The sequence below is a fragment of the Chlamydotis macqueenii genome, chromosome 2, assembly GCF_036417535.1.
Source record: "Chlamydotis macqueenii isolate bChlMac1 chromosome 2, bChlMac1.mat, whole genome shotgun sequence".
Taxonomy (NCBI): Eukaryota; Metazoa; Chordata; class Aves; order Otidiformes; family Otididae; genus Chlamydotis; species Chlamydotis macqueenii.
In genome coordinates this window covers 114,013,030-114,029,143 of record NC_141557.1, presented here as the reverse complement: position 1 = coordinate 114,029,143, position 16,114 = coordinate 114,013,030, and the positions used below count along the sequence as shown (strand labels likewise).

Genomic DNA, 16,114 nt, shown 5'->3' with positions numbered 1-16,114 from the left:
TTAAACAGCGTGACTAAGTAAAATATAGGCTCTAATGCATACAAATTTTACTTACTGAAAGCCTGTTTTTGGAGAGCAAAATGAATCACTCATTTTAAAAATACATACAAATGCATTTTGAAAGAATCTGTGTAGCTTTTTGTTTTTCTATTTATGCTGTCTTTAAAACAACACATTTGGAGTAGTGGGCATGTTGTTTTCGAAGCAGCATTGGTGATACTGAGAAATTGATTCCATACGAAGAAAGCTCTAGGCACTTTCAAGTGCTTAGGAGTTCAGGCTGACTTTTTAAGTAAACAAGGATTTAAAAGACACTTCTTGCACACAGTTTTGTTAGCAAAGTACTTACAGATATAAGAAGATAAGCCTTGTTATTACTTTTACATTAAATAATTTAGAAGCTGTTATCAAGTTAGTTCATTTAAAAACAAAGAGAAAGAAGGAAGCAAGGAGGAAGGGAAAATGAACAAATTACCTGTCTCAGGTAAAAATCCCTTTGAACTTGCTGCTGCTGACTCGTCTCCTGAAGGTGAGGATATGACAGCCTCTGTTGCATGCCTTGTGCTAAAGAGTGCCCCAGGGCTACTAATGTGACAACTAGCCATCCTACATTCCTCAGTCTCTGGGCCTGGGCCATCGTTTTACTTTAGCTCCACTGTGAACATACGTTGCTATCCTTTTGGTGCTCGCCTGTTCTCTTACGGTCTCCCTTCTTCTCCAGCTTCTGACTCAGATTAATGAGGCTCTGTGCTGTGATAGGCCCCACCTTTAAACTTTATACATGAGTCAAGTTGTACAGCACACATTACTGTTCCTGAGGTTAACAAGTAACCCCGCAGTTCCTGTAGCTCAATATATACCTAAGTCGGGGTGTGGCAGGCATCACCTCCTCCCCACCTATGGCAGCCAGACAGAGCTACGTGACTAGAGCAGTAAATCACTGCCTGAGTAATGCTGCATAAACATACAGGGCTTACGAACTACCCAGGTGAGTGTCTTGATCACTTCCTTTGGCTATCTATTTTCACCAGGTTATATTAAAAAAAACCCCAAACACCTCTAGTTTATAAAGGCAGTATGTTGAAAGCAATGGGATGGCAGTAGGAATTTCAGGCAATGCTCATAAATTTCCATTTGGTACAGAACATCAAATGTGTGGGGAAAAAAAAGGTTCTAGAAATATTTCCTAAACAGTATTTGACAGATGATGAAGAGCTGCCCTGAGCAGTGGATGCACACACAAAACATAACCCAACCGTAAATGTAATTTTGTTCAGTCTCTCTGGAGCTGCTCTGGTCTAAATATTATTCTTTCATTCTCATTTCAAAAACATTTGCAAGGTTAGTACAGCAATTGCTGCTTTATGGTAAGCCCCAGCCATTTGCTGAGAGAATAATTCCTCATATTTTGTGCACTTTGTATACCGCTTACCTCTCCAGTACTTTATTCTGCTGCCTTGGGTGCTTACATATGGGAACAGTCAAGCAATAAGCTAAGCAAAGTGACAACCAAAAGAGTAACAGCTACAGGAGCAGCATCATGGACAGGATATACAACTGTGGCTAGGATTTCACCATTCTTCAAGTTAACAGTATCACTCTGCAATGTTTACATTATCTTCATAAAAATATCTCAAAATATTTTTTTCCAAGTATGTTAACTTCACCTTTCAAACATTTTCCTATTAAAACAGGAAAACTGTTAGTCACTCTGTGAAAACAGGAAAATATCCAGAATTATCTAGGTTCAGGTATCTTGGACCTTGCTAAAATAAGGAACACCAGGAATCTTCTCCATTGTGTAGAGTCTCACAGACTTTGATCAACTCAACTCTGACCCTCTCTTCACTAAGGTATTGACCGAGATTATTCAGCCTCTTGTAGGGCATCACAGAAGAATTCCTCATTATGGTGCTGTACATATGTAAAATTACATTCACAGCTCCACAAAAGCAATCACAAGTTGAATAACAGTGATTCTACACTTAGACAGTGGAAGTATTTGAGCCATTGAAAGTGCACATGCTTACAAGCAGCACGTTTAATTACTTTAATAACTAGCTTGTTCCTCTAACTAAACCAGTATGTATAGCTGTAGGCAAGACAGAAGATAATGGTGCAGTATGGAGGCAAATGCTTCCTACCTGACACGAGTCACCAGTGTACTCTGGAGGGCAGGAGCATGTCTCAACACTGTATGCAATGCTGCCAGTTCCTGCGCTGGTGGCTTCTTCCAGCCCAACCTCACCAAGGGTTAATCGCTGAGTCTCAGTGAAGTAAAGGCCTCTGATGTGTAAGCCATCTAGTCGAGACAGGATTATCATCAGTTCTTCTCTGGATACAAGGTTATTGCTGCTCGCATGCCTGAAGTTTCCCTGCACATTAAGGGTACAAAATGAGCACAGCTCAGTTGCTTCTTTAAAAGAGTCTCTGCAAAGAAGACAGGATGACAGAAAAAGGGAGAAAAACTCCATGGAACAGATGCCTATAGTGCCAATTGGTGTGGGGTGAAATAGAGGTCAGGGAAATAAATATAATTAATGTAAACACAGGCTAGTTGGGAAAAGGAATAATGAGCGTAGAAAGGGATGTACCCTTTACTTTGCAAAGTACATATGGTTTCGAGGTATCAGAAAGTGAAGAAGCATATAGGTTCTTCCTCAGTCATCCAAATTTCTTTGAGGTTATCACCCACCAAACCATAAAAGGGTGGACGAAAATGCTTTATTTTTAAAAGTAAGTAAGGTCCTAGAAATCCAGTCTTTGAGGCTGACTTCACATGCTTTCTTGCTGCTAATAGACCCAGCATTACTGAAAATGGAATCTGGCTTGAAGAAATATCTTTTTTGCCTATATATGAGACAAAAATAAGTTTGACCTTCTGAGCACAGATTTAAGGCAGGAATAATCCCTGCTAAGTTCACCTGCTTGAGTGTTGGACACCCATTCTAAACTAGGTAGCTAGACACAAAAGAAAAAAGATAACAGTTCGTTCCATCCCTATTAAGTACAGTCTGGGACTGTGATGAATCATCTTCCACTGACGACTGATTCAGCATTACTCCACTGGCCCTGGAGGGAGTGCTAAGGGCTAAATTGGACAAGATGTCTAACTTAGAGGTGCTCAATTAGGTGCCATGAAACAAAACCTAGGATCAAGGTGGCAGTAAAGAGAGAGAAAAGTTGTTGTTTATATTTAAGGTCTATAGTATTTAAGTTTATATTCATTAAAGTATTTATACATATTTTATATATATATTTATACATATAAGTATTTCTATATATTAACATTAAAGTTTATATTCATTAAAGTATTAAAGTATTCATCAAGTGTTTGGTATTTCTGCACATATTGCCTGTCTATTTGTACTTCCACTGAGAAGAAAAGGGAAGGCCATTCTATTCTCATTTCTTACCTCAACTAGCTGCACACGGCCGTAATATTGACGATCTGGCAGTGGGTTGTTGGGATCCATATAAACAACTTTCATTTGCTGGCTCTGTGTGAGAATGAGGATATAACATTGCTGTTTCACTACTTTTTACAGTAAAGTGTTCAGATGCAATAACATTTGGTGAAGCACATTAATCCTGTTCTTTGGGGGATAAAAACTAAATAATATTAGGAAAACTGTATGCCATTTTGTCAGTGAAGTGGTATAGCAAGCACTGCATTCTAGTGTCAGCAGAATTTTCACTGCTTTTGCCTGTTAACAAACTTGCTTTCAAAATAAAATACCAAGAGAATTAAATTAATGCTGACCAGTTTTCACAAGAACTAGTTTTGAATAAAAATGGTTTTGCATTTTCAAACACTCTCCTTTGCATCCTGGTGCCCAAACAACTTTGGATACTACTGTAGTACTTTATGAGGCATGTTTCTTACTAAGAATCCTAGAATACAGAATGAGTATTCCTAATAGTCTGAAGAAACAAAACCAGCCCCCTAGGAATTTCAACAAACGGTAAAATATGTCAATTTTGGCCCTAAAGTGGTTACATTAAAAAAAACTATGAACCTAAAATGCATTTTTACATAGGTTCCTTGAAACCTTATAATTATGCTTCATTTTATGCTGAAGAAAATGAGATTAATTACACATGGAATCCAGGGCATATTTTGCAGAGTCGAGGCTGCAATTGTTGACAAGTGTGCAAGGCATTAGTTTTTTTCCACACGTGCATTTTACAGAGAAAATTCTGTTTTATCTTTTTTTTTAACTCAAGTCAGTTATGCTTAATAACGTGTTACTTTGGCAACAAAGATAGGTGTGTTGATAGCTTTGAGTAAAATAATTTTTCTAGAAATGCAGCAAGTTGTTATAAAAGTTAAGCAGACTACAGGAGCAAAATTTGCCACAGTTGTCAAGTAACAGAAAAAAATCATGGTATTGTTATCGCTTGAAAGAAAAAGATATTTCAAAAACTTACTACTAGTTGTATATCAGGTCTCTTATCCAGAAGAACCATGCCCTCACTAGGTAAGCCGAAAGATTTCACTTGGTAACTTAGGAAGCCACCATATGAAGAAAGCTATAACAAAATGCACAAGACCAGAGATACTTTACTGCATTATTGCTTGATATTAAAATAACTCTGTATTCAAGTTTGTCCCATCTTCCACACTGTAAATAATATATTTACTCTTTGTTCTTTAGACAAAATATGAAAATACATGTTGCTTCAAAGAAATTACTTTCTGTTTTATTTACTTGGTGTACCTGACATGACTTTTTGAGCAGTTACTATTCTCTACAGGGTTACTTGCATTGGGGTGTTTTTTTCATACCTAGGATCATGCCATGTGTGTCATGGAGAAACCACACGTTCACGTGAACATTGTTCATCCCCTGACCCTACAGAATAGATTTGGTTCATGAAGAGCAGATGTCAGACTGACAATGAAAGTGGTGGTGAACTCCATGAACAGTCATAGACAAAAAGGAGAAGTCAGACTAAGCATGTTTAAAGGTAGCTTTCATAGGCCAGCATTTTTTAAACTTACTACAAATATGAATCTAAGCAGGAAATATTTCCTCCACCTTCTGGAGGACAGGACTTCTACTGGTATCAGCTGATATCAGCTCTGTTGTGAATGGATGGTTACTGTAGGTTGAGCTGAAACTACACTTCTTTTGGCTCAACTACAGGTGACCACAGGCGGCCTCAGACCCAACCATATACATACGCTGCTGCCCAGAACAAAGACGTAGGCAAGTATGTTCGAATCATCTGACCAACAGCTTCCCTGGGTTGTGTATGAGTGACTCAGTTCAAAACATATTGAGAGGAAAAGAAGCTCCAGGCACAGCCTAGACAGCGTTTGTTCCAAGAAGAGCCTAGAAGGAAGGTTTGTGGGTATGAAGTAAAAGCAGGTGTTTTGCCACAGATATACTACTTTGTTTTGCATCCCTTGCTGTTTGCCTTTATGGCTTATGCTTGGTTTTGACACGGGAGGAAGTACAGCTTTGTTAGATTTTGATGTTCCACAGGTAAGCACCAGCTTTCACTCTACCCCTTCCCATACACTTTGATGATTACAAAAAAAAAACATTGACATCTTGGTACTAAATCTGTTCCTTGGATCACAGGGCTGTAATGAATACTGTTATCTTTAGCCAACTGCATTTTCAAAAGCATCACTTGGAACATTGGGTATATTTTGCCAACACAATCAAAACAACCCTGTATAAATATTTTTTTTTCAAAAATAGAAGAAAATTCAAATTAGTGCTAATTTCCTGTTTAACACACATTTTAGGACTGCACCATATGACAGGCCATTATGTTACTGATTTTCTAATTAATTTTTTTAAATGGAAAAATATTGGTGTTATAAACTACCCTCTGTATTCTATATGTACAGTACTAATTTTCTGCCATTAAAAGTGGTCTATTAAATGGAATGTTAAAATACACAAGACCAGAAAATGGAGATGATGTGATCTGAATTTCTCAATGACTGTTAGTTTCAGCACTGCTATAGATTTTATATTTGATTCCCTTTTAACTTCATAAACAAAAAGCAGGGAGAGGAAAGGAAATATATTCTGCTAAATATTACTGTTTCAGTGGAACTAGTTAAAAGGTTTAAGATAACGGAAAATAGTGTTTATATCCTCGTCACACTGAAAAATGTCTGGAGTGATCTTGTTCAAATTTTCCAGAAGAGGTGCTATCACTGAAAGCAGACCAAAAGCGAACATTTTCAGGATGCAGTGAATGATGGGTAAATTTATGAGCTTGTAAAACTAGCACGAAGACAGCATTTGGGGGGACTTGCACTATTACAGTACAACCAGTGTTAAAATATACACTTACATACAGTGTACAGTAAAAGTAGGTCAAAATTAGAACAATTTTATTTACAGTGTTGTCATTGTAAAGAAAAGGAAGTCATGGCATGCCTAGTTAGATACTGTGACAGACAACATAAAACTCATAGCGCTGTTCTTAACAGCTGTGCTTAAAAACAGTTATTCCCCGCTTTATATGTTTTTATGGGAAGAACAAAAGTCCCTTTGTTTTAATTCTGTAGTAGATAGAGTGTGCTTTATCAATAAATCTATTTGAAAAATAATTTGTAGGCATTGAAAGAAGAACCTCTATAACATTAACAAAAAGCACCCTACCTAAAAGTACTGTTCAACTGAAAGATACGTTCCTCTGAGCATAGGAGAAAAGGGTGAGAAATACCGCTTTAGTCCTTAAAATGAGGACTAAGAGGAACTTCAAAAATTGTACCATCTTTAATGCTCTGGTGTTTATTCCATTTGTTTTCACTTGTGTAGCAGTGGGATTGCATCTGAAAAGCCTGTGTGTCCTACAACTGGCTAGCAACTAGCAACACTGTCAGACTTGCGAACAGGGAGAACTTGGAGTTCCAGGCCTGCAAGCCACCACTAGCAAAGTTGCCCTTGGTCACTGTGATCCTCAGACTGAAATGCTGATAGGTATTAACTGTGAGCAAGGGACTGCCCCGATGCATGAGCAGAAAGAGCAGCAAGCAGTTCAAAGAACACAAAGGTTAGGGAACCAAGTGTTGCTCTTCCCAAGCAATATACCAAAAGGAAAATGTTGGGGGTTTTGCACGCTACTGAACACATAATCACTTTTTATCCTTTTGGAAATCTGCCCAGGAGATATCTGGGGAGTCTAAAGGATACTCGGGCACATTGGCAAGCTCCACGCGGTCTGAGTTTCAGAAAAGCGGCTGAAGCTCCCTGAACCATAGCTCCTGACCATGTTGTTCACAGAGAGACCTCCCTGGCACCCAGGAAGATAATAAATTCTGTATTATTGGCTATAATTTTACTGAAATGTCAAATGTTGTGGTTCTTGGTATGCCAAGTAAGAGAGACAGGAATCTCAGGAGGGAAGACAGAGAAAAGTATCTAAGAAAAACAACGAGACTCTTTATCAATGATGCTGGCAACAAAAAACCCCGAATACATGTTATTTAAACAGATGAATTAGATGTCATTTACCTTCTCTCCTAGGTAAGATGGTGGTGCTTTCCAGTACAAACTACGCACTGAAGCAGGCAATTCTTGAACATCAGCCACTACACTATTACTGCCTGGATTGAAAGTGACTGGAATGTCAATATTTTCATTCACTGCCTCCAAGCGCCAGTTCCTCATGTCCACAAACTAATGAAAATATATAAAGGAAATAAAAGCTTATTTCATACTTTATTAAACTTTACCAGCACCAAGTAATGAGGAGAAGTTGTTTAGCCAAGCATGAAATTCAACCCCTTCAGAGCCAGCCTAAACTTTTTGCCCAATGGAGGCTGCAAGGACCTCAAAAGAAAGCATAAGTGGGACAGATGTGCCAGAGCTACTCAGGATGTAGGCATCCTATGATTCTAGTATTTGGTTTGTCAGCTGTGAATTAAATTCTGTCTTCAGTCACACGAAGACATTACCCAGCTAGAGGTGACTAGGAATTATGTACACAAACCCAGGGATATAATTTGGAGCTGCTTTAAGTCCATTCCAAAATCAAACCAAGGACACTAACCTAAAAGACAGAGTGCGGCCCTGTTGGGAGGGAGGGAGGGGACGTGGCAGGATATTTTGGGGAGGCAGGCAATGTGGCCTAATATTTATTTATTACTGGTATTTATTTAGTACTCTTTAATGCACATTTTATCTTCATGGCTCTTGTTTCATGGAAGGCCAAACCTCCTATTATTTATCATTACACTGAGGGGAAAAAAAGCATAATGCATATGTATCAGAACAGTTCTGAGGTGGGTTGACTTTGGCTGGCCAGAGTAATAGAACAAGAAGATGGACATGTTTTCAAAAACAGTCTTTGCTGAGGACAAGTAATCACTAGAGGAATTATTCCTAAAGGAAATTGAAGTTTGCTATTGACTTTACTGAGGCCAGATTTTCATCCTTTGCTTGTAAACAATGAAATGCCACAATCAGGATTTTATCTAGTCTACGTCTAAGCCTAAATTAAACTCCTCATTCATCATTTTAGGACTCTGATTCTTTCTTTTCTTTTCTTGCACTGTTTGAGGCAGTTGTTCCTTCTTTTTCAGTCTTCAGCCATTCATCCAGGCTACTAGAACTTTATCTTCTCCTTTTCTCACCTTTGATATCATGTCTTTTACATAGAAAAAGGGAGAAAGGACAATTATTACAATCTCTGTAGAGTATGTCACACATTTTTTAGGTTTCAAAGTGCATCTATGATATAGACATGCCAAATGACACACATGCTTATGAAAAGCATCTTGAAGGAGACTGTTTAATGATGAACTAGTGCCTGAAGACAAAGCAATAGATGGCCAGCTCAACTTCAGTCCAACTAGTGCTTTGTAAACAAGCAGGTGAAAAGGGTTATTTCTGCTAAAAAGCACTTTCAGAATACACTTATGTCTTAACAAGGCTGCACTAAATCTGCACTACTGCTTCCAGAATATTTCTCATCTCTAGAAACTAATAAAATAAATTTTCAATTTTGGAAGAAATCTGGTATTTCCTTAATGGAATAAATGTAGGTTCAAGATAACAAAGAAAAAAACTATTGGATACACCTTGGTTCTACGACGATTTGTGCTGCGACAGTTGCTTGTTGCCCCGAAACAAAAGCAAGGGGTGCATCCCTTAGGATTAGAAGGGTCCAGATAAAAGTATCCTGGTCGGCAAGTATCACATTCTGCACCTTCAACATTCTCCTGTTAAGGCACAGTTGAAAGAAATCTCAGAGTTTTCCTTTTGATTTCGGCGAGGCCCCCAAAACCTCCCGCACATAAAACAAATCTTCAGAAACAATATTTGTTTAAATGTATGGAAAAACAAATGAAAATGTGTGATTGTCTGGATACACCATATTCCCAATGCAAATAAAACTGACTTCTTGGAGACTTATAAACTGGAAAGACAGTTTGTAACTAAAGTGAACCATTGAATAATAAGCATTAGTCAGAGACAGCTGGTAACTTCCCTGCCAAAACCCTCCTGCTGGCTTTTCCAAACCTACAATATAAAAGGTCACTTGTGAAAGTTCACATTTATCACATTTAATTATGCAGATCAGAACAAAAGAAGATTTCCTGGATATAATGATGTGCTGAAATGTCAACTGACAAAATATGACTAAAAAAAGCATGGGACCTGGTTAACATCCAAAAGCCGAGATGCAGATGCATTAAGTGGATCTGTGCAGGGTAACAGACTGCTTCAGTGAATCAATGGACACCTACTCCACAGCACTGTAACACCCTGCAAGGCCTAAGACTGCCTGTACAACTGGCAGATACTGAACTCTTTAAAAAATGGCATTTAACTGCTACCATGACGACTTCTGCACACACTGCAAGGTGTGATGGTTTTGTACAGCTGCACTTAATTCTTATTGAAAACTTAATGATAAACTCACTTCATTCACCCCATTAAATATGAAATAGTCACTGATGTGCAAACAATGCTTGTGAATGCAGAAGTAATTTGATTTATCTGACCTTACAGAGACAAATTCCTGTCTGGGCATTGCAAACATCTGGTTCTGTTCCATCTCTGTTGCAGTTACACAGCACACAGTTTGGGAAACCGTAAGTACCAGGAGCACACTGATCACACTGCCGTCCTTTTATTCCTGGTTTGCATCTTGATCAACAAACAAACACAGAGGAGGGAGTCAATAGCGGGGGCATGAATGGAGCGAGGAAGGGAATATTAGAACAAAAAGGCAGGTGTATCTTTCAAGTGATTGCATGGCTATGACACAGCTTAACGATTTCCATGGAGAAACAGCAGGTTAGTATTGCTCTCAGATTTGAATGGCGAGATGTTTTATATGGTCAAGGAACTGATTAGAAATGGATTTAATTTTGAAGGATATAAATGCTCACAATAGAATTAGACTTCTGCAGCTATACAGTGCTTGCCGTGCAGAACTACTCTCTATATACACCAAGGTGTGAAACATTGATGTTGTACAAAGGTAAGAGGAGCTGGAAGAAGATTTATAGCTGGAGGATGTGACTGGGCATTTCTCAAGGCACTCACTAGCTAACAAAAAAGTGGAGAATCCCAGGCGTATGAATACTTATGGGGACTTCAATCTGCCACAAGGCTTGGGTTTGTTTACAACTGTTCACAAAGGATAAAATCCACTTCACTCACATGGAAGACTAAATGCCTTGGATTTATTTAGGTGAAGTACAAAAGATTCAAAAAAATCCATCAAACTACGAATAAGGCTTGAGATAAGAGAGAACATTTTTCAGTGGCAGCAGCTACTCCATCCTGCTTTTACAAACAGCTTGTGCAAACTGACGAAACTAGTAAAAACATATGTAGGTCTGATGATTCCTCTTGCTCCTGTCTATGCTGGCAAACTGTCTGTACCAGCCCAAAGGCTGCTCGAGAGTAAAGATCCATTGGTAAAGAATATCTGCCATCACCACCGTCCACATCTTCACATTTTAGTTGTGACAAGCTAGTTTTTAAAAGTCTCTGCAAGTTGGTGGAATCTCCTTTGGCTCTCAGCACCAAATTCATATGTGCAATAGCACTATGAATTTAATGGAAATAAACAGTTAAAGTACATGGACAAGGTAGACTACATTTCATGTAATATATGAAAGCAATTATTCAATTCACCAAACAGTGGGTGAAGTTACTCAGGGCTTCTCGGGCTGCCTTACCCCCACACACAGATAACTGGAGCTGGATGGGGACTTTGAACTTCATGCAATCCATAGAAGGAAAAGTATTCATCAGAATGTAGTAGTTAGCTATATACTTCAGTAAGCAGCCCAAAAGTATTTGCTAAATGTCGAATTTTGCTTCAGATTTTTTTGCCAATAAGCAGTCATTTCTTTGATATTACCATTTAGGCTGTGCATGAAAAATATCATCATTATAATCAGGCAAAACAGTTCTTCACTGAAATGGGAAAATCTGACTATTTCTGCAAAAATTATCCTCAATTTTACGTGAGTAGAAACAAGCTAAGCCCTTTCTTTGAAGTATTAGGTTTTATTTGACTGAAGTATTTATTTTATTTATTTTTGCATAGCATTTTTTTTTGCATTGTATAGGAAAAATGAAAGCAGACTAATGAGACTGAGAGTGCATCAGGAGATACAGAATATGTTACACTTTAAAGCTGAACCCCAGCTTCCACATATGAAAATTCTTGTTTTGCCCTTGGGATGAGACAATAGTACACTTCATATGAAAAGGACAGACATAGAAAAATAATTTATATTCAGGAAGTAATATGAGTATTTTCTGAAAATTAGTATTCTCTGTGATGTTTACAAGATTAATGTCAAAGTAGGAAGGATCAAATTTCTCTTTGTTATGATCCTGCAAAAATATAGCCAAACCAGTTAAACTGAACAAACCCTAGCCTTACGCAATCTATTGGCCATCAAGTATTTGCACTTGCTGTTTAAGGATTTGATCTCTTCAAGGAAATCATAGAAATGTTCAACTACACTAATACTGACAGCATCTGAATTTAAGATAATTCCCGATGATTGTGGCTGTATGCTATATATATATGTATGTATGTATCAGAAATATAAATAAGATAATAAAACTAAAGAATTAATTTTAATTTCAGTGTGCTGAGTTACAGAAAAATAAGCATATGTCATACAGAAGGCATAATTTTCAGGACAATTTTCACCTATGGCTCCAATTGAACAGTATTTTCCAAACAGACAGTACCCATCATCAAAGTTTCTCAAAACTCATTGCAAACATTCAAGCTTTACAGTACTTGAAAGCACCACTGAACCAAAACCCAGACATCAAGAGTGTGGAAAGCCAACTGCAAAATTTTAAAAATTTGGGAGATAAAATACACCATTACAAGTGATGTACATGTCCAGAAGCCAGGAGCTGTGATCTGAGGTCTTCTATAAGATGGACAGAGATTCAGGGACTTATCATGAGTGACATGGCATGTCACCAGCAAACAGAATGCAAGCCCAGGGATCCCAAATCTCACCATTAGTTACCTGCACAAACCATGTTTCCACTAAAACATTGTGGGTATCCCTGAGACAGCTGAGTCCTCACTATCACCAAGCACTGCTTAAATCTCTACTCATCATCATCAAGGTCCCTCACGTGCCCTCCAAATACCTTAAAAGAAGGGTGAAGCAAACCACTCATGCATTGTTTATATTGTTCATGACCCAAACTTACTTGCATTGCCCATTGGTTTTTTCACATTCTGGGCTTGCCACATTAACAATTCCTTTTTCTGAACAGTTGCAGCTCTCACAGCCAGCAAGAGGATGATAGCTGAAGTAATGTTTCTCGCACACTTCACACTTTGGTTTCACAGTTCGCGAAGGGCAAATGCATTTACCAGTCACATCATCACAAAGACGCTGCCCACAGTTGCACACTAGGTCAAAGAAAACGTTCTTCAAATTAATCACATCTCAACTTACAACGATCAACTCTTGTTGAACTTGCATGTGAAACAAACATGCACAACCTGTACATAAAAAGGATAATTCTTTTATCTCTTTCACTATTTTCAGCTCAGCTGGCTTGTTTGACTTCAACTATCACAACGATGTGAGACTGAAACAAACCAGGGTCATGGGAAACCAACTATGTGACCGTAATGGTAGCTTCAAAGAATAGCTTGAGACTTGGTCTCTTTTCCACATATTTGTTGCTTAACTTCACCACAGGTGTTATTATCACTTCCCAAAAGTGCCAAGCATTTAATAACGAAGAGTTTCTGGGTTAAGGACACCATTTTTACAAAGCAATGTTAATAAACATAGAGTATAATATCTGGGAAAGCAGCTGAAGCCTGTTGGTGTAATCTATAAATCTGCTGATGTTATTAAGAATAACATCAGAAAAAGAGGAATTAAGAATGCTGGCTCTGATTATGTATGGAATATCTTGAAGGTATAAACTGGAATACAACAGTAATAACTTAGAAATTATTTAGTGGGCAGTGCAGAAAAATCCATTTAGCTGAAAGTGGCAATATGTATTTTAACCAATAAAACTGTAAGCCTAGTACACCTGATCAGACAGCACATGCAGAGACACCCTTCATCATGAACTAGACGTACTTAAAGGGAATGGGGTTATTTCTGTGTTAAAATGAAAGCTATGTTATGCTAAATCTAAGATAGCTCAACCAGCCTCTCATAGGATCAAGCCCTGTAAAGAAACATGAGGCTGTGGTGCCTATGCAGTAAAATCAGAGAATTAAATAAAAGGTCAGGTCAGGGGCTGAGTAAGTCCAAGCACGTACTTACACTTGCAGAATGGAAATCCATAGTAGCCAGTTTGGCATCGGCTGCACTGACGACCGATGACATGAGGTCTGCAAATACACTGTCCTCCCAGGGGGCTGCAAGTAGGGCTCGTGGCACCTGCACTATGGCAATTACATGGCAGGGCTCCGTTGTTGTAGAAAGCCACTAGTGACCTTACAGAGTCCTTACAGAAGGCTGATGATCGTTCTGGGCTATTTAAAGTGAAATACAAATCACGTTAAGTACTGGCACTTGGGAATTGTTATGAGCATGCTTTGCAGTGGTTCAGTAAATTAGGGTTTTATCTTTGTTGTTTGACATAAGGATGGGATCAGTACACATGCAAGGATATACTTTAATTACATTAGTGGTGAATGGCTTTGAACATGCAGGTAAGAGCTTTTTCTTTCAAAGAAAGTGCGTATATTAGTCATATCTGTTCAGACATGCCAAGCAAAATACCAAATACCAAAGATGGAAATACCAAAGACAGAAAGATGACATAGATTTTCCTCTTTTGCACTGTGAGCAATAAAGCTCTACCTTTACATTTCATTTGCAATACAAAGTCATGGAAAAATGACTCATGGAAATTTAATGGGCCAGCATAATCCATGAAAAGCATTTTAATGTTGCAAAATTATGGGGATTTTATACATATGTCTTTAATATAGAATGAAAATAATATTAATTCCCAGCTTGCTGTCAAATGTTCAGTTGTTTAGAAAGCGATGCTTACTCAATATAAAAACTGTTGCCACCACATTGGCTGATAAAATCAAATGACTTGTCCACTGTCTTTTTGTCAAGAATTTTGTAACTGTAGGTGTCTGCTGGAACAACTAAGACATTTTCCTTAAAAAAACAAAAAAGTTACATTGTACATTTCAGAGAACAGCAAAAGACACAAGGCATTTATATATTAAAATGTTGCTTCATTATGCATTCTGGATTTTCTCAAAACCCATAACATTTTAACTGAAAATAAAAAAAAAAGCAAAATATACTTGTCTTGCTCCCAGAGCTGTGTACAATTGTAGCTGATGCCACAAGCAGTGTACAATTAAAACAGTGTATGGTATCTTAAAAATTTAAAATAAAACAAAAGCAGCGCACAAGATTCTAAACATGTGAAACAACATTAAAAACTGAATTATTTCTTTTTGGCTTTCATATTTGCACCTATCTCTAAATAAATGGTGAAACTGAGAATAACATTTCCAAGTACATTTATATAATAAACATACCAGAACCAGCATTCTTCCATCAGGTATCATCACTGTAACAGAGACCTCGGGTTCAGAAATGTCAAGCTCGATTTGGTTTTCTGCAATCACCTGATCCCGGCAGCCAGAGGTATGAGGGCAGAATGAAGCATTGAAAGAACCTAGAAGAAAATACGTAATGCCAAAAAAATGCTCCCTGTGCCAAAATGTTGAGAAAGGAAAGGAGTGAGATCAAAATCAGATGCTTACCTGACCACACACGTCCTGCATCCACACGCACTTGCACAGGGAACACTGGGTGTGCTGGCTGATAAAAATGTACCACAAATACGTATTTGCCCAAGCGGGGCACTCTGCCACTCAAGGTAAGCTGGTTCTGCAGAAACAAGAACAGCTCTGATAGTATATTTGTTTTGCAAGATATTATTGGGTTGGTGAGCTGTGCTCTGTGCCACCTACCTGCAACGAAAGAGAGAGGGCTTAGCATCTCTCAGGAAGCTAGCAATCTCTTCAAAGAGTATGGCATCACAACTGCATACTCCTTTCTGTTTGCATGCCAAGCATATCTAGTACTCTTTTACAGTCTGTGAGACCACTGCCTAGTTTATTAAGATGCTGGCATTTTTGTTTCTCTTTCTATGTATTATCTTGGCAGTTTACTCGGTCCGCAACATTTTGATCATGTCACATCATTCAGTTTTGATTTTCTTGAAGTGCTTCATCTATTCAACTTTATTAAGAACATACTTGGTGACTTAGGAAACAATTTTTTCAAAATATGAGATACCTGTAAGGGTGTCAAGGTGACTCCATTAACTGGGTCAGAAGGTAAGGGGACACTCAGTGGGTCATAGAGTATATTTCTCCGTACTTCAGAAATTTTCCCATCCTTGAACGCATCCAAAACCAAAGCTGCTGGTGGAGTTTCATACACTGAGGGAATGCATGTTGAACTAAACATAGAATTATATTAATTACTCTTGGGGCCAGGAGAATTCCTTCGGCATCATGAAAGAAAATGCAGACAAGTCACAAAAGGTAACATACTGGAATGTAGTACCATTAATAATGCAACAGTAACCACTGTTACTCTTTGGATTCTATGTAAAAGTTCAGA

General features: G+C 38.1%; 1 protein-coding gene across 1 annotated transcript in view; it reads right to left on the bottom strand.

Annotated features, from left to right (window-relative positions):
• LAMA3 (laminin subunit alpha 3) overlaps nt 1-16,114 on the bottom strand; it is a 121,083-nt gene that overhangs the window by 41,676 nt on the left and 63,293 nt on the right. Inside the window, exons 30-41 of the mRNA XM_086742264.1 lie at nt 15,785-15,950; nt 15,247-15,373; nt 15,019-15,158; nt 14,511-14,626; nt 13,772-13,983; nt 12,687-12,891; nt 9,983-10,127; nt 9,056-9,196; nt 7,488-7,652; nt 4,432-4,533; nt 3,417-3,500; nt 2,145-2,375 (exon numbers count right to left, since the gene is read on the bottom strand). Coding sequence (XP_086598390.1) covers nt 2,145-2,375; nt 3,417-3,500; nt 4,432-4,533; nt 7,488-7,652; nt 9,056-9,196; nt 9,983-10,127; nt 12,687-12,891; nt 13,772-13,983; nt 14,511-14,626; nt 15,019-15,158; nt 15,247-15,373; nt 15,785-15,950 — 1,834 coding nt within the window. The remainder of the gene's footprint in view (nt 1-2,144; nt 2,376-3,416; nt 3,501-4,431; nt 4,534-7,487; nt 7,653-9,055; nt 9,197-9,982; nt 10,128-12,686; nt 12,892-13,771; nt 13,984-14,510; nt 14,627-15,018; nt 15,159-15,246; nt 15,374-15,784; nt 15,951-16,114) is intronic.